We start from the raw sequence: 25,920 nt of genomic DNA on the forward strand, positions 1-25,920 counted from the left end.
GCAGAACCCTGACAGATTCTTAAAGGCATGATTAGGAATGGGTCTCCTTTGTACTCTGGGGTCTAACTGTACTTCATTTGTTTGTGTTTTCATTAATATTGTCTTTTATTATCAGTATCTTTATAAATCATAACATTGAATATCTGAGAATGATAACATCAGCCAATTATGCACTGTAACACTGAGTATAGTACACCTTGCTAACAATAAGATATACAAAAAAAAAAAAAAGACGGTCGTAAGTGCAGTTTGTCATAACTTGAATACGTTGTAAGTCGGGGACTACCTGCAGACTGAACCTAGTTTGTCACTGCTTCATTCACAACTAAAGAAAAATCCTATCTATCAGGGTCACAGATTTCTTATTTTATATATTAAAAAAAGGATTACTTTCTTTACCATTTTTAAAATTATACCCTACCTTTGAGCAAAATGAAATAAAACTGAAAGTACTCCTATAAAATTCTATAAAAATTCTACAAAATTATACAAAACTTTACTGAATGGTAAACAGATTAAAGATATAAAAATTCAAATTTGTAAAAAAGATATATGAAGATTGTTTTTTAAATGTAATATGTCCCTTAAAGAATTCACATATATATTTCTTTAACTAGTAAGTCCCTCTAGAAAATTTCAATATCATTTCATTTATAAAAATTATGATTATTAACTTTTGGAAGGCACAATTATTACGCAAAGTAAAGTACATATGCAGAAGCCAAGATGTATTATATTTCACCTAACTTCACTCTGGCTTCTTAATGACTGAATTCTACAATTATTTGCCAAAGACCTTAAAAGTAAATTGATTTAAATAGCTAACCTTCCAACGATGTGTTATATTTTACAGAGGAACTTTGTACTACATTACTATAAAAGCCCATGTTTTCCTGTACAAGAGCTTCTAGATTTTACCTCTACCCCAGGCTGCATTAATGTGTATGGTTTTAACAGCATACTGTGCTCTGCAGGAGCTAAACTCAAACTCAGTTTTGATATTCTAAACAACTCCTGATACTGCAGATATTTAAACTTCATACGTGATCCATTAAAAATCAACTCAATTATCTGAAATATTTCCGATTGCTATCAGCCCTTAAAATCCATCTTTTCCACATTTGTCTGGTTCTTTATACTCACAGTAGCAAAAAAATGAAACAATCTCTGATAGATCCAGGTGCAGTTAAGAATGTAAATTGCAGTCATTATGAATTTAAAAAGTTCTTAGAACCATAAAAGATCATTCTCTTTCCTCTTTATTAACTGTTTTGAAGTTTACCCTTATTAGATAATAAATTGGAATATAGTCTCAAAAACTCAAAGCACATAATGACAAAACGATAAGTATAATATTTTCATCAAAAACTACTCTCTTCTCTCTCTAGTCTAACACTTGTGTTCACCAGGAATCTTAGAGAAATGCAACTTTCAGCTGTGGAGGACCCAGTCCCCACCCAGTCACCTTAATGGCCAGGCCAGCTGGAGTCAACTTCTCAGTATTTCTCTCATTGAGGCAATCTTCTCCCATCAAAGAAGTGAGGTGCTGCAGACATTCTGCATGTCCCTGGGATGCGGCAATGTGCAACAGATTGTTTCCACTTTCGTCATGAATTTTGTCCAGATTGTCTGCGGCTAAATGTGGCTATACAAATAGTAAGAGCAGAAAATTTCAGTCAATAAACGAGAATGACATGCTGTGGGGCTTTTGCTCTGGACACTGGAAAGAATAGATGAAATTCCAGAAATTCTGTTGGTACCATGAGGATCTAATAAGCCAGTGCTTCTTGCTATTAATTCTAATGATTTGCTATTTCATTCTTTGTAACATGAGTTATCAAGAGACATGTATCTTCATATGAAACATGGAAATAGGGCAAGGGCCAATGAGTTGGTTCAAGCTGGCTTTAAGCAACTGCAATGGTATTTATGGTAACTGATGTTATGTATGTATGTCCCCTTTTTGACTAAGTTCTTGAGGGCCCAAGGTGTGTTTTCTTCCCTGTTGTAGATTTGCTGGATGAATAAACTATCTTAACTGTCTGCTTTGCCTTAAATTAGAGAATTGACTGACTGCAACATGCATGATGGCTACAGATACCAGTGCTTCCTGACGTCCTCTAAACATTTTCACTCCCAAACTCACTCCTGGAGGAACTGGAGGCTTCCAAGCCTTTGATTTTCTGGCTTGCTATCAGCTGTTAACTTAAAGGTTGGCATTTGAATTCACCCAATAGCACTGTGGAAGGAAAGCCTGGCAATCTCCTTCTGTGAAGATTATTGCCCCCCCCCCGCCAAAAAAAACACCCTCCATGGAGCAGTTCTACTCTGTAACATATGAAGTCGGCATGAGCCAGAACTGACTCGACAGAAATGGGAAGTGAGGTTTAGTCACCTGTATGTGGACTGGTTGATGGGTACTGTCAGGGGGACTCAGAGGTGTTATCATCTGGGAAACATGAAAGTAGGAAAGAGAGAAGAAAAGAATGAACCCAAGAGAAATAGAGAAGAAGGAAAAACGGAAAAGTCATTTTCAGGAGAAAATTATAAAAATTATCACTAAATTTTTCAATCAGATTGTTCTATTGAAGCAATGAGAATTGTGATACTGGACCAAGCACACTGCACTTACCTAGATATGGCTTTACACTAAATAGAGTAACGGCGCCAAGATGTGGTCATTTTTTTGAATGGGGCTTTAATTAACATCATAGTATCGCCAAGGTTTGCTACTATCTGATCCAAGTTTGGATCAGAAAAGAACAATGTAGGCAGATGGATTGCTATTTCTGTCTAGCTCTCTGAGTTTAAGCCTAACAGACTCTTCTTACATCATGCTATTCTAGAGTCTTTGAAAAAAGATTCTTCAAACTCCCTAGACATGTAGAGCTGGAACTCCATGTAGGCCAGAGGGCAATCAAGCTCTAGGGTAACTTTCTATGTGCAAATGATTTTCAAACATCCTCGACCAAGTTTTCTGAATAATGATCAAGATAAAACAGAAGACCCTCTGTTCACATATCTGGCAGGTTTACCATTAGCAAGGAACTGAATCAGAGAGTTAGAAATCATTTGAAAAGCAAAAAAGAGAGACATTAAGATTCAAGTTAAGAAAGTGCTGGACTGATTTTGTTTTGTTTTTGTTTTAGATTAAGTGTCCTTATTCCAGCCGAATTCTTGCTAAATTCAAATAAAACAACAATCCCATTTGTCTTTCCCTGTATAGTAAACTCCTAATTTTTAATTTTGAAAATCAAAAACTCACACCTCCCAGCTAAAGCCATAAGTAGAGATAAAACAAGAACCAGAACAAATGCATCATCATTCTGTTACTGATGAATGGAACTCATTAAAATAAAGTTTCTAGATTATTAATATGGATGAAGAACTAGATTATACTTACGAGGAGAGATATTTGTCCTTCTTTAACGATGTTCAAGATGCTTCTGGCTTTTTTCAGATACTCACTCCTTTCCTCTGGGCCTTGGGAGCAAGTCCAGTTCAAGCCACTGATTTGCTCTTCTGGCTTGGGTTCTGTGGCTGAGGCCTGCAGATGGAATGCCCTGTGCTGGCAGTCTGGCATTGCCTTCTCAACGTTTCGGTTATGAGAGTCACTAAAGGTCTTGTGTAGGAAGTCCTTACTCTGGTTTTCAGACTCATACACAGAGCCACATTTAACCAAAGGGGGTGAACTCTCTAGCTCTTCAGTGGAAAGCTTGTGCTTGTCACGGACAATAGATGACGCTTTTCTCAGGTGAGGGCTTTTCACAGGAGAAAGAACACAAAATGGTGTCAGGTTGCAGGGTGAGTTCTCAGCACTTCCTGTGGAAAAGCCTTTTCCAGAAAGGCCATTGATGGTTGTGCATAAACCCAAAATCCTTTTTTCTGAAGTAACCCTGGTAAAAGAGGCAAGCTGTTGACTGGATTTAATGTAAGGCACATCCAGAATCTCATCCATGTCGAGGTCGTAATGCTCCAGTTCACCCAGCAATGCACTGGGCTCAGTGCCCTTACCTGGCAGGCTGCCCTCTCCATCTCCAGCACTGAGTTCCTCAGGCTGGGGGCCTGGCTCAGATTCATCCCCTTTCTGGTACTCCACCTTCTGGTTCTTCTGGTCATCATTTTCATTGTTCTCCAGAGTCTCTGGTTGATGTTTCAGTGGGGAAACCCGTTTCACAGGGCGGAACTTGCTATATACATCAGCGATTCCTGTGGGTTTTTGTGTGTTTGTAATAAGAGTTGAGACGCTGCAATTCCAGCTTGAGCTAGAAACTAATTAAAAACAATAAAAGAATATTAAAATGAAATTCTGAACACATCTTGGCCATGCAGACAGGCATGGTAAACTCAAAGTTATGCTCAAATTAAGCTCCTGTGTAAGAGAATGACTTAGAGAGGACTTATACCCACAAAACTAAAAATTCATACTTATTATTGGAAAATGATGAACTATAAAAGAAAATTATGCTATATTAACTCAAAATCAATTAAAGTAGTGAAAAAGCAGATAGTCAAAGAAAACTCTAGATATTTAGGTTTATTCCCTGGATAGATCCATCTCCTTAGCAGTATTTCATATTTTAATACTTAGTGCACAAAATACATCTCTACTCTAACAGAATTAGAGCATGGAATACTCTGTTAAATAAACTTCCATATTAAGTTAGGGAGCTAAGGGATATGTGTGCGTTCATGTGTGTACATACATACACTCACCCACCCACCTACACCCACACCTACACACACACCCGCACATATACATGTACCTCTAACGCTTAAGAAGTTCCACATAAAGAAGGGGTAAATTATTTAATATTGGGAAAACTCAAACTGTGACCTACTGAATTATTCATTAGATGTCCTGTTAGGTGAGTTGAGGAAAGAATAGAAAGAATGATGTGGTCAGGAGTTGACTGGGCCATGGTAGACAAACCATGGCTGAGACAATACCCCCCTAGACTGGGCATCCCAGCCATGATACAGAGGTATCTTTCTGGCTCATGAAACAGCAACATTTTACAACAGAATGTGTTCCTTAAGATTTAATACTTATCCTCTATTGTTGGGAAGCTGAAAATAAATAGGAGAATAAGTTGCAAAAGGAAGATGGGATAAGCAGACAGGGTTTTCTCATTTCTGTGCAATGTTTAGATAAATATCATGTGTTAGTATGACTTTAAGTAAGTGTCTAGTTGAGATGGAGTGGAAAGTGAAACAACTAGACACATCTGGAGTTAGAAGACAAGACCTGTCCCAGTTAGCCTCACATGAGAGGCCACCTGGGACTCCTGTCAGGGGCAGGTGAGTAGAGCAACAATAATCTTTTCAGCCATGATGATACAGCTGCCTCTCTGAGGCACTCTGTGGCTAGCCACCAGATGAGCCAGCACACTTGGGAATGTGCAGGGCAGATTTGTAGGTTCCTCTCCCTTTCTACTTAGCTTGCACTACTACCTTCCCAAAGGGTAAGATTTTGGAACATGCCCTCCAACTAGACAGCTCCTATTAATTTTCCTTTTCTGGTATAATAGCAGGTGAGAAAAATTTAGCCTGAAAGCATGTATATGTATGTACTTTTTTTTTTTTTTTTTGCAGTTGGGCAAAGAATTAAAGAACCAATGGGCACTCAAGTCTTCAACTTCTGCAACAGTTCCTAGCCACCTCTGATTCTTGGGGTGACAATGGCATATGAGTTACTTGATCTTGTTGTTGTTATGTGCTGTCGAGTCGGCCCCGACTCATAGCGACCCCTCCTTGGGTTTCCAAGGCAGTATCATTACAGAAGTAGGATTGCCCAAACTTCCTTCCGAGGAGTGGCTGGTGGGTTTGAACCACCAGCCTTCTGGTTAGCAGTCAAGTGCCTTAGCCACTATGCTACCAGAGCTCCTAAAGTTCTCTAAATTGAGACCACTGGTCATTCTTCCTAGTGTCCAAAAGGGATGCAGTGAAGTTCTGGAATCAAGCTAAGGTGGCGAGAATGGGTGTTCTGAGTACTGACACTATGTAACTGTCATCGGGTTCTTTCTCCTCAGTAGACTGTAATTTTGCATAGGGTTTCAGAAGATCTGCATTTAACTGTCCACCCTCTGAGGTTCCTCTGGTTCTCTCACTTCAGAATCTAAGAAGAATGAAAACTATGAGATGTGGTAAGAGGACTGGATTCTCCCTACTAAGAAACAGGTATAACAGAGAATGTTCCAGAAGAAAAAGAAAGTATCTAGATGGTCTCAGGCCACTGTTTCTTCCTTTTTTTGGCTCTAGCTCTTAGTTGGACACAGTTGTTGATGCAGAGCAGAAAATTAACAAATACTAGTATTTGAATTTGAGTCTCACTTAGCAAAACACATTGTCTATTTTTAAATGCCTAAAGTGCATCCTTCTAAGAGATTTACAGCCTAATTTCACAGGGAACAAAAATTCTCTTAATAAGTTCAGAGGAGTGATTATTGTCAATAAGACCTGGATTTTGTAAAGTTATTTAATGAAATGTAAATTTGCAATGGCAAAGACTAATTCCAGTTTTTCCATTATAAATTTAAAAGTGTTTCTATTTTTCATACATGTTTTTCTCCCTAAAAATGTGAAGCTATTAAAAATTAATGTCTGCCAGAAATTTCTGCTAAGCTCTTCTCTCTTCTTTTCAAGAACACATTGTTACTTACTTATTTAAAACAGCAGAGAGATCATGGTCATAGAGTTTATAATGTGTAAATATGCCTTTAATTTTATTCATTAATTTTCCAAAGAACTTCAAATATTGTAGGAAAAAAAATTATACATATTCACAGACATTTTTGAGATACATGCTGATTAATAGTTTTTTTTGCCAATTACCTTGATTTCTTTGGAACATCTTAAAAATATACTGTAGGATGCAATAAAAAAATTTTAAAGCCACATAACTTAGTGGGTCAATACAACGAATGCATTGTACCAATATATTTACGTATTGTATAAGGTCATGGGTTCAAAGGGCTACTCTTTTATGTTGGCTTTATTTACTTGTGAAATTTCTTCCAAGTGATACAGGGAAATGGATACCATATGTTTCCCAGCTGTTTTGTTCTGACAGGAGCCATTAAGAACACTCTATGGAAATGAATTCTGTCTGAGTCTTATGAAAACACTTCTTTCCACAGAATGGTTCTAGAAACTGAAGAAGGGGCATCAACATTTAGGCTTGTTGGCCCTTGCCTTACTGAAAACTATGATTCTGTTTTAGGCTGAAAGTGAAATCTGTGCTTTCTACTCTGGGTCTTGATTGCAGAGGGCGGAAAAAAAAAAAAAACAGTCATGAAAAATGCATTATTTAATGTGTTTTCTTGAGAATGCTCCAACTTTTTGTTATATGCTGAACTGAGAAGAAGGTCAATTTTATGCTATTTTTTTTTTTAATCCTAAACTGAGCAAATGGTCATTTTAAGTACAACTCAAGCGAAAAAGGTATTAATGACTGGTAAGAATTTTACTTCCGATTCTATGATTCTACCAAAAATTTCATTTATACATATGTTCTACTCCAACACGAGAGTACATTTCTTACAATACATGGAAACAAAGTTTAGACTAACTGTATAGTATAAGGATTTTTGAGGCTAAATTTGCTTCCTGGAAATCATGAATAAGCTTCACATGTTAACAAAATTTAAATCCCTGAAAATTATTTCTATTTTTTTATCAGATTTTTATAAGCTACATGAGAACAGAGTCTGTCTAATTTTTCTATCCCTGAAAACATCAGCAAATTGTTTCACATATGTAGGTTCTTCATGACTGTTTAAAAGGATTCATTTTTAACATTTTCCTTAAGTTAACTTATCTGTCTTCACACTGTCTACATCACAAGTTTTCTAGAATTGGTCAGTAGACAAAAGGAAATGTATTTGATATCAATTTATAGGGCACAATCATCTCTTCTAAACTGCCTGGCATATGGAATGCTTCTGAACTTCAGCAGTGTATTTCCAATTGCCTGCTGACCATACATACCCAGTCATTAATTCAACAAGCATTTCATTTGGGCTACTCACCAGCCACTCCTTGGAAAGAAGGTTGGGCAATCTACTTCCGTAGTGATACTGCCTCGGCAACCCAAGGAGGGGTTGCTATGAGTCGGGTCCGACTTGACACATAACAACAACAACAGAAGGAGCAAGGATCTGTGACAGACAGCAATGTTCCAATCCAGGGTCATTATCCCTCTCCACCCTTGCCTATTTTCTACCTTTTTCTCCCTACTTCAATTAAAAAAAAAAAAAAAAACCTCACTATCCCTTGCCAAACATATTCCTCCTCCTGTGATCTTGGCTGAGATAACTGTATCACTATGCAGTCTCCCAAGCAAACCACCTCCAAGGCACCACAGCCATTCTTTCTTTGGCCCATTCTTTATCCCTCAGGCACCGAGTCTTGCTGTGGCCTCATCCTAAAACCCTCTCAAATCTGGTCCCTCTTCTTCATCCTCACTATATTCTTCAGATAAGTTTTATTTTGTCACTTCTTAGCCCCAAAGTCTCAAGTGCCCCTGCATTGCCTAAGTAAGTAGGATGCATATTCCTGCTGTGTCTGAGTTGGTACCCGGGCACCACATTATAGAATGAAAAGTTACCACCCTTTCACTTTCCTTTCTTCTTCCTAATTACTTTAAGGATAGTCCCAGTTTGGTGCTAAAATCAATTTAACTCCTCTCCAAAATTTACCAGTCTCCCTTTATAACAATGAGACTGCAGGCCTCAGGCTCTAAGATTTTCATAAACAAAGAACTGAGAAGAATGTTTTGTTTTCATCACATTCATTTTAACAATTCAATTACCTTGAATTTATTGCAAATGACATTGGTTTTCTATTTACAACAGTGACATAAAGTTTATTTTCAAAGCAAGTATGTTCAAATGTGAGTGGTTTTAGAAAAAACATACTAAATAAATGATAGTACAGGTGGTAGACAGATAAAACAAAAATAACACTGATAGAATTTTAGATAAAGCACAAGTTGTAGAAATGATATTTGAATTACTGAGATTTAAGAAACATCAGTTCAGGATAATGGCTAAATTATTAACCCTGGTTGTAGCAGTTCTTTTATTTACTTTCTAATTTTCCTTCTCACCTCAGCATCTCTTATTTCCAAATCACTAATTATCCCCTCTACCCCTTGCTAAATTCAGTCTTTCTGAACACACTGTGTTCTTTTTCCACCATTCCTGCCTTTGGGCTTGTCCTACTTTGTGAATAACTCTGTAGATACTGTTGTTGTTGCTATGTGCTGTCAAGTTGGCCCTGACTCATAGCAACCCTTCCACTCAGCATAAATGTAATCCTCTAGATGCAGAGATTGACCCCACTCCCCACATTCTCACTTCTCCATCATTTCTGACACTAGCCGTCCACAGAGCAAGCACATTCTCTCTCAGAGGGAGCTAGGGCAACTCTCAAAGGTTAAAAGGACATCGTCGTATAAACTGCCAAGTAGGCAGACACAGTTGCAAGTCTGGGAACCCATACATCCTCATTTTTAACTGCCATCTTCCCCTTCTCCTTTGGGTTCAATAATTTACCTGAATGACTCACAGAGAATATTATACTTACTACAATGATAGATTTATTACAGCAAATGGATACAAATTAGGATTGTCCTTAAAAACACAGATAAGGTCTGGGAGGATTTTCAACATGAAGATTTTGTGTTTCAAAGAGAACACCTCACCCTCCCTTTGCCAACCATGAAGCTCTCTGACCCTCCATGTTCTTGACTTTAATTTGCCAGTCATGCATGGTAGGCTAAATCATGCTTCTTGAGGCTAGTTGATATCTGTCTCTCAGGTGAGTCTTCTCTGGTCTAGCTACCCCTCACCCCCATCCCCACACACACCACCTTGTTCTCCAGCACAAATCCTCAGGTATGCACTGGAAGTCCCAGAGCAAGGTACCAAAATTACTCCAAGGATTATTTTTCCAGAGCCAAGGACAAAGGCCACCTTACTTTGGGTAAAGCTAAATTATTTACCCCACACATACAATGCCCTTACTGCTTCCTGTTTGCCTGAGACTCAGACTCATTTGTCAACATTTAACTCAGGCATCATCTCGTTGGTTAAGTTCCTTTGATTCTCAGAGAACAGTTGGTCCTGCTTCTCAGTCCCCTGATGTTACCCACACAGACTTAGAACTGGGCATTTCTGAAGTTCTACTGTGACTACTCACTCCTGCATCTGCCTCACTTGCTCCCCTGAGAGCTTCTCAAGGGCAAAGATTGCTCACAAACCTTCTTGTTTTTATAACCAATGCTGTCTAGCATAGCATCTGGAACATATTGGACCCAGTGGTTAAATCTCTGAATGAATGAATGAAGGAATATGCCAGACCAAAGATGTATAGTATAGTAAGTAGTTAAATATGAATCCCTATCACATGGGTCACTCCTGTCACTTTTGGGTATGCTAACTGTGCTGGCTATTTCAATGATACAGTTAATAAGCTATTGAAAATGCCTAGGCATCTCTTTAGATGAGGTGCTACATACTGAAATACTTTAATGTATTTCCCACAGTAATCTTAAGCCTTAATTTCCTTATCTGTAAAATGAAGAGGTTTGACTATATGATAACTAAGACCTGAGCCACCTTTAAATTTCTATGACTTTATGGAATATCTACAAATAACAGAGCTCTTTACTCTGAATGACTCACTATGAAACACTATAGTTCTTCTGGATTCATGTCTTTCACCAGATCTTTGCAAATTTGTAATTATGAGGCTAAGCTGATTGCTGACACAGAACAACTCCTTGGCTCTTAAGACTGATAAATTAGTATTTTCTTAGAAAGATAATGTATAGTTTGTTATTGCAATGGTGAATCTAATTTTCAAGACTAAATGTCAATGCTGGCTTCCAAAATGCCTGTTAGTTTTACTTCCAAATATGGAATTCTGTGTCCATATTAGAAAATCAGAATTATACACCAAGCAGAGAAAGAAAAGGGGTATGCCTTTTGGGTAAAATTGTGTCCCTTTCCTGGAATTTTGTTAAATTCTATTTTCCATAGGAAACAAAATGGTCAACTTTAATTGTAATTGCCTTAAATTGTACATAACAGTGTATCCCACAACTATAGCTATTGGAAGGTGGCACCACCAGTAACATACTTTTTAAGTTCTCCTACATCCCATCTCCTTCCACGTTTATACCTAAAGGAAGGAGTAAACATTAATGAAAGGTTCAGAGTGTCATGATTTTCAAGTTCCATAAGCCAATGTAAACTGAAATCTATAGTGGATCCACTTACTGCCAACATCTCAGGCTCTGCAAGAAGTGATGACAGGTGACTTATACCATCTCCTGACAACAGGAAGAAGAGTATGAAGCCTGAGTGAGGACTACTTGCCGGACGCTCTTCTGTATTGCCCTTAGAGACTAGACTGTAACCTGATCATAGAAAGGGTTGCATTAAATCTGGGTTTGGAAAATTGTGTCAGTGTAATTATGTTGGGAAGAGTGAATATGTGCCAAAATGCAGGTTTCTGGAACATTCCCATAGGTAGGTTGTTCATCCATTTCACTGATGCTGCAGATCCCTTATTGTGGATATTGTGTGGCTGAAGGGGATAAACAGGATTTTATTATTATACAACTGTCAGCCAATATCTATTCACATTGTTGTTTGTTGTTGTTATGTGCCATTCACTCGGACCCGACTCATAGCGACCCCGCCTTGGGTTTCTGAGGTGGTATCACCACGGGAGTAGATTGCCCAACCTTCCTTCGGAGGAGTGGCTGGTGGGTTTGAACCGCCTGCCTTCTGGTTAGCAGTTAAGCGCCTTAGGTATATGCTATCAGATTAGGATGCTAAAGTACTGTAAGAAAAGATTCATTGATTTGGGTTCTAAACTTCCTGACTTTAAGTGGCTAATGACATCAAGCAGCTGTTGTCAAAGTGTCAGACTTATGTTTCATTTTTCCTTGTTGCCCAGAATTTTCTAGAGCTGTTCACATAACTCTGAATCCTTTCTATACCTATTTCTTTGTTCTATGAACTCATTTAAATGCTCAAGTCCTACTGCCCTGGATAGAAAAGAGACTTCTTCACCAAAGAAGCATATTCTATCCTAAAATCAGACTCAATATTTTGACAAGTTAAAACCTATGGGCTTCACAAAGCACAGTTTATATAGAATAGCAATTGGTGGGTCTAAGAAAGTACACGGTTTCATAGTTATTCTGTCATCTAAAAACTATGCTGACCTTCATTTTGACATTAAAAATACCTCTTGAGTAAATTAAGTCTTGTATTCACTCCAGGCCCATTACTCTCCCTCTCTCTGATGAGCTGTAGAGATAGATACACATCAAGGAATAGTCAGAAGGCTCATTAACCAGAGAAGGAAGCAAAGGCAAATGGAAAGCCGGAAAGCAAGTTCAGTATTTTAACTGAAGGTGGTGCTGTTTTACAGTTTTAATTCACTATAAAGGACAAAGAACAAATTACAGCTGCTTCATAAAATAGTAAGGGGCAGATGGAGCAGGCAGGTGGGAGTGTGTTTGTGGAGGGGTGGAATACTTGTTCTTCCCTCATCACCACTACCTGCTGGCTTCCAAAATACCTCTTTATTTTACTTCTAAACATGGAGTTATGTGTCTATATTAGAAAATTAGCTTTAGACATCAAGAGAAAGAAACATGCAATGTCTTTGGAGTAAAAGAGTGTTCCCCTACTGTTTCTTGCTAAAAGTTAAATGAATTCTATTTTCCATGAGAAGCACACTGGTGAGTCTGTGAATCCTGATCTTACTTTGAGACAGAGCACTTCAGCTCTTTAAAAAAACAAAACAAAACAAAAACAAACTTCTGCTGCCAAGTCAATTTTGACTCACAGTGACCCCTCTTTGGGTTTCTGTATCTCTATAGAAATAGATCACCCAGTCTTCCTTTCGAGGAGTGGCCAGTGGGTTTGAACTGCCAGCCTCCTGGCTAGCAGTCAAATGCCTTAGTCACTACACCACCGGACTCCCAAACAAACTCACTGCCATTGGGTGGATTCTGACTCATAGCAACCCCCTTTGAGTTTCCAGGGCAGTAAATCTTTATGGAAGTAGATTGCCCAGTCTTCCTTCCATAGAGTGGCTGGGGGGTTTGAACCACCAACCTTCTGGTTTGCACTCAAAGGCCTTGGGCACCAAGCCACCAGAATTCTTTATCTCAAACAACTCACTGCCGCTGAGTTGGATCAGACTCATAGGGACCCCTCCTTGGGTTTCCAAAGCAGTATCACTATGGAAGTAGATTGCCCAACCTTCCTTCCGAGGAGTGGCTGGTGGGTTTGAGCTGCCAGCCTTCTGGTTAGCAGTCAAATGCCTTAGGCACTATGCCACCAGAGCTCCTCAGAATTCTTTAGGGGCGGAGAAATGGGAGGAAGGACTAGAGTTGGTTTGCAGCTTGCTCTTCCTCTCAGCAGGCCCTCAGGTCCACTCATATGAGTACTTGTTTCAGCCAGAGTTCTCAGTTCCAAAGCTAGAAAGAGAACAGGGCAGGTGGAGCTGTGACAAAGTGAGGTGGAGGAAGAGCAGACAGCAGCTCTTCCCAGGGTGAATGAATGGCAGAGCTACTGGGCCTCCCTTGTAAGGTACAGTTTGGTATAAACTTCCCATAGACACTAATATAGACAATGAAAATACATTTTTAAAAGTGTACTTAAGAAAAAAAAAGTTTCAAAATGACATTTCTTAATTGGAAATTCTGTAAAGTTTTCTCTACATAACACTTTTTTAAAATTGCCTATATGTTTATGTAAGGCTTTCTGTATTTCAGAGTAAAAGGTAAATACATGATTTCATTAGAGGTTCTCACAACAATTCTGGAGGATGGTTAGGCAGTTTTAGTTATTCTCACTTGAAAATAAAGGGAACTCGGGGAATTTTAATGATATGTAGGAAATTACATAGCAGGCTGACTGTTCCACCAGGAATGAGGTTCCCTGACTCCAACTTTCTTTCCACAGCACCACAAGACCACCTTATCAAAATTAGAGTTCTTCCCTAAGCATGCAATTCACATTATCTCTATTTGGGTCACATGTAGGCAATGGAATCCCAGAAACCAATGGCAAAACAAGGTCATATTCATTTCACATTCATTTTAACCTAAATCCCCAACTGTGTACTTTATCTAGGTTTTCGTAACCACTTACTATGAAATTTGTAAGGGAGCAAAGTAAGAAAACTGGTGCTTAATAGTAACTTTCCTTGGAAATAGTTCAGTAGAAGAATTTACCTAATCCATTTACCTTTAGTGATATTAGCCTATACTAATTTAAGAGCCAGATATCTTTGAGAGTCTCTCCTCCTAGCTGCAATCTCTTGATGAAATAATGAAAGGTAGCAATTTCTTTTTAATGTAAGCAAGAGATACAGGAATACAAGAAAGCATGATTAGGTGTATTAAAGTAACTGAAAGAATGATAAACTATCCTTGTAGAGTTCATTCATTCAACAAACATTTACTGAATGTCTTCTGTGTGCATGGCACTAGGGAGAGGGTGATGAATAAAACAGACACAACCCTTTTTCTCATGGGGGAACCACACAATAAAACAAGTACATAGATGAATACGAAATAACGAAATGTAAAGTGCGTTGAAGGAAACAAGCAGGGTGTTAGAATAGAGAATGGCTGAGGGGACCTATTAAATAGAGCAGCTTGAGAAGACCTCATTAAGGAGGTATATTTAAGCCAAGGCCTGAGGGATGTGAAGAAGACTCTTATGTGAGGATCTGGGGGAAAATACTAAGGAAAACTAATTTTGTGAAGATCTTGATAGAAGGAAACATAGTCACAACTGCATAAAGCAGGAGAGAATTTGGCTGTTTCTGCAACTCTTTTATTTATAGAAGATGAAGTGGGGAGAGGTCTCAGGAGCCACAACAAAGACTTTTCTTTTCATTTTAACTGAAATGGGGGTATCAATGGAATGTTTTTACAAAGGAGTGAAATTATGGACTTTCCATTTTAAAATATATCCTTCTGCCTACTCTGTAGGAAACAGATTATTCCTTGGGTTGGCAAAAAATTGGTCTTGGGAGAAGTGAAAAGACTAATTAGGAGGATACTGATCCATATGAAACATATAAGTTGGCAGGTTTAGGGGCTGGCCATTGAGATGGAGTAAGTGGACTGATGGAGATATATTTTAAGCACAGAATACTCAGGATGGATTAGAAGTCCCTGGGTGGTGCAAATGGTTAAGTGCTCAGCTACTAACTGACAGGTTGGTCGTTCAAATCCACCTGCAGGCACTTCAGAAGAATGGCTTGACACTCCACCTTTGATAGATCACAGCCATTGAAAAGCCTATGGAGCACAGTTCTGCTCTGAAACATGTGGGAGTTGCCTCCAGTCAGAACTGACTCAATGGCAACTGACTTTGTGTGTGTGTGTGATGGATTAGTGTAGGGGGCTCTGGTAGCATAGTGCCTAAGGCACTTGACTGCTAACCAGAAGGCTGGCGGTTCAAACCCACCAGCCACTCCTCAGAAGGAAGATGGGGCAATCTACTTCCATAGTGATAGTGCCTCAGAAATCCAAGGAGGGGGTCACTATGAGTTGGGCCCAACTTGATGGTACATAACAACAAACAACAACAAAGTGTTGGGTATGAGGTAGAGGAAGAATTCTGGCTTCAGTAACTGAATGGATGCTGGGGGAGTTTTGGAGGGTCACATTGGGGAATCAACAATTCTTCAGAATTTCATGAGATATCTAATGAAGATATTGAGGGCTCATTAAAGGGGGGAGGCTAGAGTTCTGAGGAAAGTAGCAGCAGCGTGCAAATGGTAGCTGAAGCCATAGAATGGATGAGATACTATCTTAGAGATTGAGAGGAGAGAGGTCCTTGTGTTGGTTAGTTTGTGTGTCAACTTGGCTGGGCCTGGTTGAATGGCTGGGCAGCTGAATGGAGTTACTCCCCATCGTGAGACTGGTAATTAACTCCATGGTGGAATCTACTGGAGGAGCCGAGTAGCTGCTTCGGGTATGTGGTCTGCTTCCCATAGATAAGAAACAGCTTTGGGACTGCTCTCCAGTTTATGGCACGCTCGAACCCTGCATACAGCCGTGTCCTTGTTCAGCAGCCTGCCATGCTCTGCTGACTTTGGGACTTCCAATGAACTTGAATTAATGGCCTGCTGTGCAGTTTGGTAACATCAGGACTGTGCCATTTTGTTTGTTGACCTTGGGTATGTGAGCCTCAGCAGCCAGTAGCTGCCTGAATGGAGATGTCTCTAGCTTCAGTGGGCCAGGAGCAAAAGGCAGAGCTGAAGCCCAAGGTCGAGGGGCTTTCACACAGCCTCTAGAGCCTGGCACTTTGAACTTGGACTTCTAGCCTCCTGAACTACAAGAGAATAAACTTCTGTTTATTCAAACATCCCATTTGTGGTATATTCTTGTCAGAGTGATACTAGGTAACCAGAACAGTCCTACAACTGGGCTGACTTGAATACTTAATGCAGAGAAGGAGGAAGAATTAGCATTAACAGGAAGTCTGAGCATTAAGAGAGAAACAAGGAGATGGGTTGTATCACAAAGCCAAAAGGGGACTGTTTCCAGAAAGAAGTGGTCAATAGTCTAAAATAATGCTCGGAGGTCAATAAAGATGGGAATATCAAAATGTTAACGGATTTGACAGAATGGAAGGTGTATACAATTCAGGACATTATTTACTCTATAGAGGTAGAAGTCATATAGGAAATGCTTAGAGTGGATGAGAGATGGAGGACTGGAGACAATCTGTCATAACTCTTTAAAGAACTTTGGCCTAAAGCAGGGCAGAGAAATGGCCAGTGGGGGTTTTGTTTTATGAGATGTGAGATAATTAGAATGTGTTTGTATTATCTACTTCCATAGAGATACCTCCTCAGAAACTCAAGAAGGGATCACTATGAGTCGGAGTCAACTGGACGTCAGTGAGTTTGGGTTCTTTTTTTTTTTCAATGAGGGTAATGATTCCTTAGAGTGGAAAAGACTGATGATGGCAGATGTAAAAGGAGGTAACTAAAGGATCAGAGTATCAAACACAAATGAAAAGAAACAAAATAGAAGCTGACCCATATCACAGTTATCATACAAAACCAAAGCAGCAAGGTTTCCCTTTACCTCAGCACACATTCATTCATCTCTCCATACTTCGCATATATACTTATCACCTCCTCTGCACCTAAATTACCTTTGTCTATATACTTCAAGTTTCTCATCCTTTCTTACTGCATTTTCCTTGAACTCATTCTACTGAGAAATGGTTTCTCTATTAGTTTAGAAGATAAGAGAGAGGAAACTGAGTCCCTTCTCTTGAATTTTTTCTCTCTCTAAAACTGTCTTGGCCCTGACTTACTTTTTCTTTTTAAAAAGAATTTTATTGGGGTAAAAAAAATACGTAACAAAAACTTTTCCATTTCAACCATTTTAAGTGCATAAAAAGCAAAAAACTAAACTCACTGCCGTCAAGTCAGATCCCACTCATAACAACCTCTACTTGGGTTTCTGATGTGGTATCACTATGAAAGTAGATTGCCCAATCTTTCTTCTGAGGAGTGGCTGGTGGGGTTAAACAACCAGACTTCTGGTTAGCAGTCAAAAATGCCTTAGGCACTATGCTACCAGAGCTCCCTTTAAGTGTATAGTTCCGTGATATTATTTATGTTCACTATGCTGTGCAACCATCACCACTAACCATATTCATCACCCCAAGGAAAACTCAGTATCACTTAAGCATTAATGCCCCATTAATACCTCTCTCCAACTCTGATAACTTCTAATAAACTTGAATCTCCATGCATTTGGCTATTCTAGATATTTCATATAAGTGGAGTCATATAATATTTGTCCTTTCATTTTTTTACTTTTCACATTCAGCCTAATGATTTCAAGGTTCATCCATACTGGAGCATGGAATATAATTTCCATTTATGAGTGAATCATATCCCATTGTATTTATTTACCATATTTTATACAGCTATTCATCTATTAATAGATGGACATCCTGACTTTCTTTTTTATAACATTGCCATTAATCTTTTATAAAACCATGGAAGTATACCAATTATATCTATAGTTAAGCAAAGAGAAGAAATGTTTAAATACAGAGAAGAAGTGAAGATGCAATGTATTGAAACTCTACTACTATAGCCCTTTTCATTATTTTGAGACCACCAAAGTTTTTTTTTTAATTTTTCTATTGCTCATTGCTCCCATTTTCCCCAAAATCACTTTCTCTCAGAAACAAAAGCAAGGTATTAATGGATTAAAGGTAGAGATGACCTCTCCCAATGGACAAAGGGGGCAGCTTTACTTTCACATGTAAGCTTATAGTTCATTAAAAACGATAGCCACACTTCACCAAAGAAGATATTCATGCAGAAATGTTCATGATCACTAGCCATTAGAGAGATGCAAACCGAAACAACCATGAGATACCATCTGGCCCCAGCACTAATAGCAAAGTTCAACAAGACAGAAAATAACAAATGCTGGTGATGATGTGGAAAGATAGGGACTCTCATAAATTGCTGGTAGGACTGTAAAATGACACAACCACTGTGGAAAATGGTACGGTGATTCCTTAAACAGTTGGAAATAGAAATACTATTTGATTCAGCAATCCCATTTCTAGGTATATATCTGAAAAAAGTGAGAGCCAGTACATGAATAGATGCATGCACATCCATGTTCATCACAGCACTATTCACAGTAACAAAGAGAAGGAAGCAACCCAAGTGCCCAGCAGTAGAGGAACAGGTAACCAAACAATGGTACATACACAAAATGGAATACTATGCAACACTAAAGAATAACATAGAATCTGCAAAACACTGCATAGCATGGATGAACTTGGAGGACATTATGCTGAGTGAAACAAGTTAATCACAGAAGGATAAACATTGTATTTGTCCACTATTGTAAAAAGTCAAGGAAAGGTTTATATATGGAAGGAAACTTTCTTTGTTAGTTACCAGGGGTGGGAGGGGAGAGAAAACTACTAGATAGGTAAGAGACAAGTACTGATTTGGGTGAAGGGAAAGGCAATATACCAAAAGCAAGTGACCCACACAATAAGATTAAAGAAAAGGAAGATACAGAGAGGTGCAAAAGAGGTACAGACAACAAAGATAAACACTTTTACATACACAATACTGCATAATCAGTAATAACAAACTTTAATCTATAGGTGGATACATAGGTAGACAGGCTGAATGATCAGAAAGGGAATATATCCATGACCTATATACATTTGGCAGAAGATATTTCTACATACATATTTGTACATGTTAAAACAACGCCCATATATATAACTGAGCTAACAAAGGGCAATGTTATGATAACTTCCTGGTCACAGACAACCATCCTGAGGGAGGAAGTTGTTGGGCTCATGGGCTCTGGACCATAGTCATGGGGGACATCAAGCTCAACTGGCATAACATACTATACAAATACATTGTCCTACATCCTACTTTATTGAGTGCCTTAAAAGCTTACAAGTGTCTATCTAAGATGCAACTGGTTTCTCGACCAAAGAAAACCAAAGATGCATGGAAACAATTAGTCTAAGGACTGACTGTGGGCCATGCAAACCTTAGCCTACTTGACCCTGAGACCAGAAGAACTAGGTGGTGCCCATCTACCACTGCCAACCACTAGGAAAGGGATCAAAATAGGAGATCCTGGTTGAGTAAAGAAAAAATGTGGAACAACACTCAAAAATCACAAAAAAGACCAGGCTTAGTGGTTTGATAGAGACTGGTAAAGCTCCTGAGACTATGCCCTTAGTCACTCTTTGGGGCTGGAATTGAACTCACTCCTGTGGCTTCTAGCCATACAAATAGACAGTGATAAGGTGAACATTCACACCAGGTAGGCACACTCCTTAGAACGATCAACCATGGAAGATGAGAAGGACAGTATTTGCATAGGGAGATAGCACAAAGGGCAGGAATGCATAGGGAAGAAGGACACAGAGAAAAGGTAATCACAGGGAGGAAGTGGGAAGAGAGTTGTGACATTATGGGGGTTGCAATCAATGTCATGAAACAAAATGTGTAGGAACTGTTGTATGGAAAATGAATTTGCTCTATAAACCTTTCATGCAAATCTCACACACACACACACACACACACACACACGATAGTTACACACATTCTGAGAAAAGCAGGAGACAAAACTGTCCTCACACTATTATTACAACTACACCTAAAAAATATGCCTCAAGAAAAATAACTAGAAAGAAACACAGTACTTTTGTTTTGGTGGCAGGGCTAATTACAGTTTTTACTTGCCATTTTTTATAATGGATTATCTATATAATTAAAATTATAATTTTGTTAAAGAAAAAAATTATTGGTTCTTTTATGTGGCTAACATCTTATATAGATGTTTTATTATTTCTAAATTCTTGCCTAGGTTAAATAAATGGAGGTTTTTGTCATTAATATTAGATTTTTTGCTAGGTTGAAATGTCCATTTTCTTGATTAAACTCTTAGAAAATGTATTTCCTTGTTCTTCAGAGTCTAGTTTCTATTATATCATGTGAAATGGATTAATAAGCAGGCTTTTCAGTTTCAACTGCCATACCAACCTTCTTTTTCATGCTTGTAGAGTTAAACCTTAGTCAAAATTGGAAACAGGAGGTTTATATATTTAGAATCATCCACTATGTCACAGCAATGACTACAGAATAAATTTCATGTCAACTTAGTATTTTTGATGCTGGCTGAAATCCTTGAAAATCTTAGAAAACCATATATTTTATTTGGATAGGTTCAGGGTTTGTCATATCATTTGCATGCTAAGGGATTAAAAATATTGCAATTTTGCAATGCTTTTAAATACATATCCAAAATGACCTTTACCAGATACCAAATTTAAAAAGCATGGCTTTTCTTCACCCATTGCTATGTAAGTATTTTCTATTATTTAAGTATTCAAATTCTTTCAGAATCTATTTCCAAACACATCATAGGATCGTATACTACCATTACATAATTGAATTTTCTAAACTGAGAGATCTAAGTTCTTAGATGCAAAGCTGCATTAATATTTATCGGCTTTCTTTCATGAGAAAATTCACAATGAGCTTAGCAGATACAAATTTTGAAAGAAGCACTGTGAACTGAAAAAACGTCAATCTGAATGCCTAATTTTTTTAAAAAAAAGCCTTCAAAGTCAATGAAGTTGAATGTACTTTGATTTGAATACCATATGTCTACATAACTTATTTTTAGTCCACACTTGAAAAAACCAGTGAGCAGATTTAACACTCACTGCCTTGTGCTGTCCTCTTTTCCTACGTGAGTAACAAAGATTAAACAGAGAATACGTGTAAATTTTTCACAAGTAACTTTCCTTTGTAGTTACAAAAGTTTCATACATAACTTCCTTTGCTTCTAAACCTATACCCTCATACTACTTGTCACACATGGTTCCCTAGACTAAATTACTCCTCAGTTGGCTTACATTTATAGGTGCTCTGGAGACAACAGAGCTGGTTTCCAATATACTTTTTAGCTCCAGGGCCATGGGCTAAATGTTTACCTTCTATGAGCCTCAGTTTCAATATCAATAAAATGGAAATAACAATGGTCCTCCCCCAGAGAGTTATTCTGAATATAAATATGCTGTTTATAGACAACCTGGCATAATACCTCATACAATGGACACTTAGGAAATAACTCTGAAATCTCGACAACACTAGTGCAACTCCAAGCACAGGCAGAGTTCTTGCTAGGTTGCCAGTTCCTAGTTTTTCACCTCCCTCCCATCTTTTTGTAGTGCCTACAACGCCTTCACACTCCCTTACTTTCAAAACCACCTTTCTCACAAAAATCCTGAAATCTAAGTACATTGCAGTGTAAATAATGAATAGTTCAAAATGTTGTTCCTGTCAGTAGAAAATGCACAACTCATTGGGATCAAAGCCTTCAGCTAAAGAAATGGCATCTCAAGGGCAAGAACTGGGCATCAGTGAGCTTGTAAAGGTAAAACGGCACTGCTCCCAGGCCTCTGACAAAACTTTGTTATTTCCATTCCTGGAGCCCACTAATAGTGCTGGCCTAGGGAGTCCTGGTAGCATACTGCCTAAGGCACTTGACTGCTAACCAGAAGGCTGGAGGTTCAAACCCACCAGCCACTCCTCGGAAGGAAGATGGGGCAATCTACTTCTGTAGTGATACTGCCTCAGAAACCCAAGGAGGGGTCACTATGAGTCGGGTATGACTCGACGGCACATAACAACAACAACAGGGTTCAAGGATGATGGGAGGTAAATTATAGGCTCGGTCCCAAAGAGGGACTTGCAAGGATCCCAACCAGGGTTCATTTCACCTGTCTACTCCACTCAGAACACTTGGAAATAGGCACAAAGGGTGGGTTTGAGTTTTGTCTTTGTAGCCACAACAGAAGACAGCAGAGGAGTGTGGTAAATATCCTAGGACTGCTCTAGGGGGCTAAAAGGATCTATCAGACCATACGTGGAGCAGCCTTAAAAGAGGGATGCTGATAAACTAGTGGTTCCAGAGAGAGCAAGACATGGGAAGAGCAACTGTTACCTCCAGTTAGGGACATTCTTGCATAGCAGAAATTGTACTTCTTCACTAGGGTTCTAAAGGAAGAACCCAGATCAATTAGTGGAAGTCTGAGGACAGTAATACTGGCTGAACAAAATAACTAACCTTTATGGGTGGGCTGCCTCATTAGACAGTGAGTTCCTTGTCACTGAGGTGAGCAAGCTTAGGCTAGATGACTTCACGGGGGCATGATGAACATCACCTTCACAGATCTGGTGGACTTTGAACTAAGTGATTTCTGTTTTTTCCTTTTTATTTTGTTTTTCCTTTTTATAAGTTTTTATTTGTAAATAGTTTTTAAACTTTTCATTTGGGAAAAACATTTATAGTTGTGTAAACAAAAACAGTACAAAGAACACCCGTATACCCTACATTTGTTTTCTCTTTCTTCCTTGTACATACTAGGCTCATTCCTGGTGCAGGGAGTTTGGATTTGCTAGTTCTGTCTTCGACACTCTTCTCCTGATTTTCATATGGCTGGGTCCTGCTCATATTCCCTGAGCTACTATATCTTCTACTCCTACAGGTTACTCTATCACACTATCTCATTTCACCTCTTATCACTATGTGAAGTGATCTCACTTATTTGTTTGCTTGCTTTTTGTCTGTCATTCTCACTAGAATCTAAGCTCCATAAGAGCAGAGGCCTTGTCTTATTCTTTACAATGTCCTCAGTGCCTGGAACAAAGAACACTGAACAAGTATTTGTTGAATGAACAAATAAAAGAACTCATGAGTCCAAGAACATTCTGTCAAAGATTTTGAATAACAAGAATTATGTTAATATTGGACAACCTACATAAAACTGTGCTTACCATATTCTAGAAAAGTGAAGAGAAATGTCCTTATTTGGTAAGGGTATATTCTAAGTGACAGGAGGTTTTGGGAAAAGTTTTCCCAGAGGGTACCTCATCTGAAAGAAGACGCAAAATTTTCTCAGAAGCCAATATGTCTCTGAGCCATCTGTTTGAAAAAATTACCATAAAGATGGAAGTTTGCAAGCATTCCTGAAGCATAGCCCTCCTCAGTGTTTGGTACAAGACAACCCAGCCACTGAATACATACACTCTGTATGTTTGGTACAAGACAACTCAATGCCATTGAATCAATTCTGACTCATAGTGACCCTTAAAGACAGAGTAAAACTGCCCCATAGGGCTTCCATGGCTGTAAATCTTTACGGAAATAGACTGCCTTATCTTTGGTCTGTGGAACATCTGGTGGGTTCAAACTGCTGACCCTCTGGTTAGCAGTCCAATGCTTTAACCATTATACCACCAAAGCTTCTTACAAGCAAAGCAAGGGTGTTTATTTCTACATGTGGATACCCATGAGAATGCCTAAACTCTTTCAGGGACTAGGTCTGAAAACTTTACCATGTTGAGAAGATGTTTTTCAAAGGAGTCCACAGATAATTTTTTGGAAGGCTGGCAGTTCAAACCCACCAGCCACTCCTCAGAAGGAAGATTGGGCATTCTACTTCTGTAGTGATACCACCTTGGAAACCCAAGAAGGGGTTGCTATGAGTTGGGTCTGACTCAACGGCAGTGAGTTTGGTTATTTTATTTTATTTTATTTTTGGTTTCTGTGGAGAGATGGATTTTTTCACAGGTTCCTTTGTCTAGGATTGTTCTTGCTCTATTTAAAAGTGGTTTACCAGTCTCTAACTGTCCACCAAACTGGAAGCCTACATGGTATTTTTTTAAGAGGCCTATATACTCGACGGCACATGACAGCAACAACATGTCTTTTCCTCATACAAACATTTCTGTCAGGCCTAAGTATTTATTGTTGATTACCTTGAGTATTGGGTCTTTGCTCTGGGTAAAGTTTAAAAAGCTTCTAAACTTGAAACATGCCACCTCCTCAACTACAGAAGAAACATCTAACATCATCAACTGTGGAAGTGGCTAAAAGATCTGGTAAAAACTGAATGAATCAGGCAGCAGAAAAAAAATGTTTTTGAAAGCTTCTGTTTATTCACTTAATGTTGTCAGCAGGAGAAGCTATTAAACAGGGAAAAGAAATTTACTACTTAAACAATGAAGAAAGATGCTGACTTAAAATTTTTTCAAAGAGTAATATTCCTAAAATTAAATTATTACTACTATGGGAGCTCTGGTGATGTTGTGCCTAGAGCATTTGACAGCTAACCAGAAGGCTGGTGGTTCAACTTCACCAGCCACTTCTTGGAAGGAAGATTGGGCAATATACTTCCATAGAGATACCACCTCAGAAACCCAAGGAGGGGTTGCTATGAGTCAAAATTGACTCAACGGTGTTGAGATTTTTGGTTTAGAAGTCTAGCTATGTGAGAGGTAGTACTTGCAATGGGTAAGAGAATGGACTCTAGAGGCAGTCTTCCTGTGTTTTGAATTCCAGCTCTGTAACTAAACTGATGTGTGACCCTGGGCAAGAAACATAACTGTCTCTGCCTTAGTTCCCCCATCCAAAATATGAAGATCATAATAGTACTTAGTTCTTAGGGATTTTAAGATTAATTGGGATAATGTATATGAAGTGCTTACAATGGTACCTAACATATTAGGCACTATTGAAGTGTTGCTATTATTATTTCTTCTCTCTTACTCTCCACCTCCAATTAAAGCAAAAAGAAAATTTCATATTTGTAAAATACCTTCCTGGTGGCATAGTATCTAAGGCATTTGACTGCTAACCAGAAGGCTAGTGGTTCAAACCCACCAGCCACTACTCAGAAGGAAGATTGGGCAATCTACTTCCATAGAGATATTGCCTTGGAAACCCAAGGAGGGGTTGCTATGAGTCGAATCGACTCGATGGCAGTACATTTGTTTTTTTCCCAATACCTCACCTAATTGTGATCCTAATAACAACTCATGACATTGGCAAAACTGATTAAAAAAAAAAAAAATTATTGTGATTTGGGTGAAAGTTTACAAAGCAAATTCATTTTCCATACAGTTCATATACATTTTGTTTCATGACACTGACTACAATTCCCCATAATGAACAGCTTTCTACTTCCTCCCTGTAGTTACTTCTTCCCTGTGTCCTTCTTTCCTATGCATTCCTGCCTCCTGATCTATCTCCCTGTGCAATTATTGCCCTTCTATTCTCCCACAATTGATTGTTCTAAAGAGTGTATCTATCTACCTGATGTAAATGTTCATCCTATGTCTGTCTCTTGTTTGGCTGGAAGCCATGGGAGTGAGTTCAATTCCAGACCAGAAGGGTAACTAAGGGCCAAAGTCTTGGGGGTCTTGCCAAGCTCTATCAGACCAGTAAACCTGGTCTTGTCTTTTCTTTTTTATGATTTTGAGTTTTGTTCTACATTG

At 38.7% G+C, this 25,920-nt stretch overlaps 1 protein-coding gene across 1 annotated transcript in view; it reads right to left on the reverse strand.

The window, feature by feature from the left end:
- The window catches only part of LOC103198129 (synuclein alpha interacting protein), a 91,735-nt gene that overhangs the window by 49,197 nt on the left and 16,618 nt on the right, over positions 1-25,920 (reverse strand). The window contains exons 3-4 of the mRNA XM_007942235.2: positions 3,404-4,272; positions 1,466-1,645 (exon numbers count right to left, since the gene is read on the reverse strand). Of these exons, the coding sequence (XP_007940426.1) occupies positions 1,466-1,645; positions 3,404-4,272 (1,049 nt within the window). The remainder of the gene's footprint in view (positions 1-1,465; positions 1,646-3,403; positions 4,273-25,920) is intronic.

Source organism: Orycteropus afer, unplaced genomic scaffold, assembly GCF_000298275.1.
Source record: "Orycteropus afer afer isolate SDZICR_OR568_19922 unplaced genomic scaffold, OryAfe1.0 scaffold00086, whole genome shotgun sequence".
NCBI classification, from domain to species: domain Eukaryota; kingdom Metazoa; phylum Chordata; class Mammalia; order Tubulidentata; family Orycteropodidae; genus Orycteropus; species Orycteropus afer.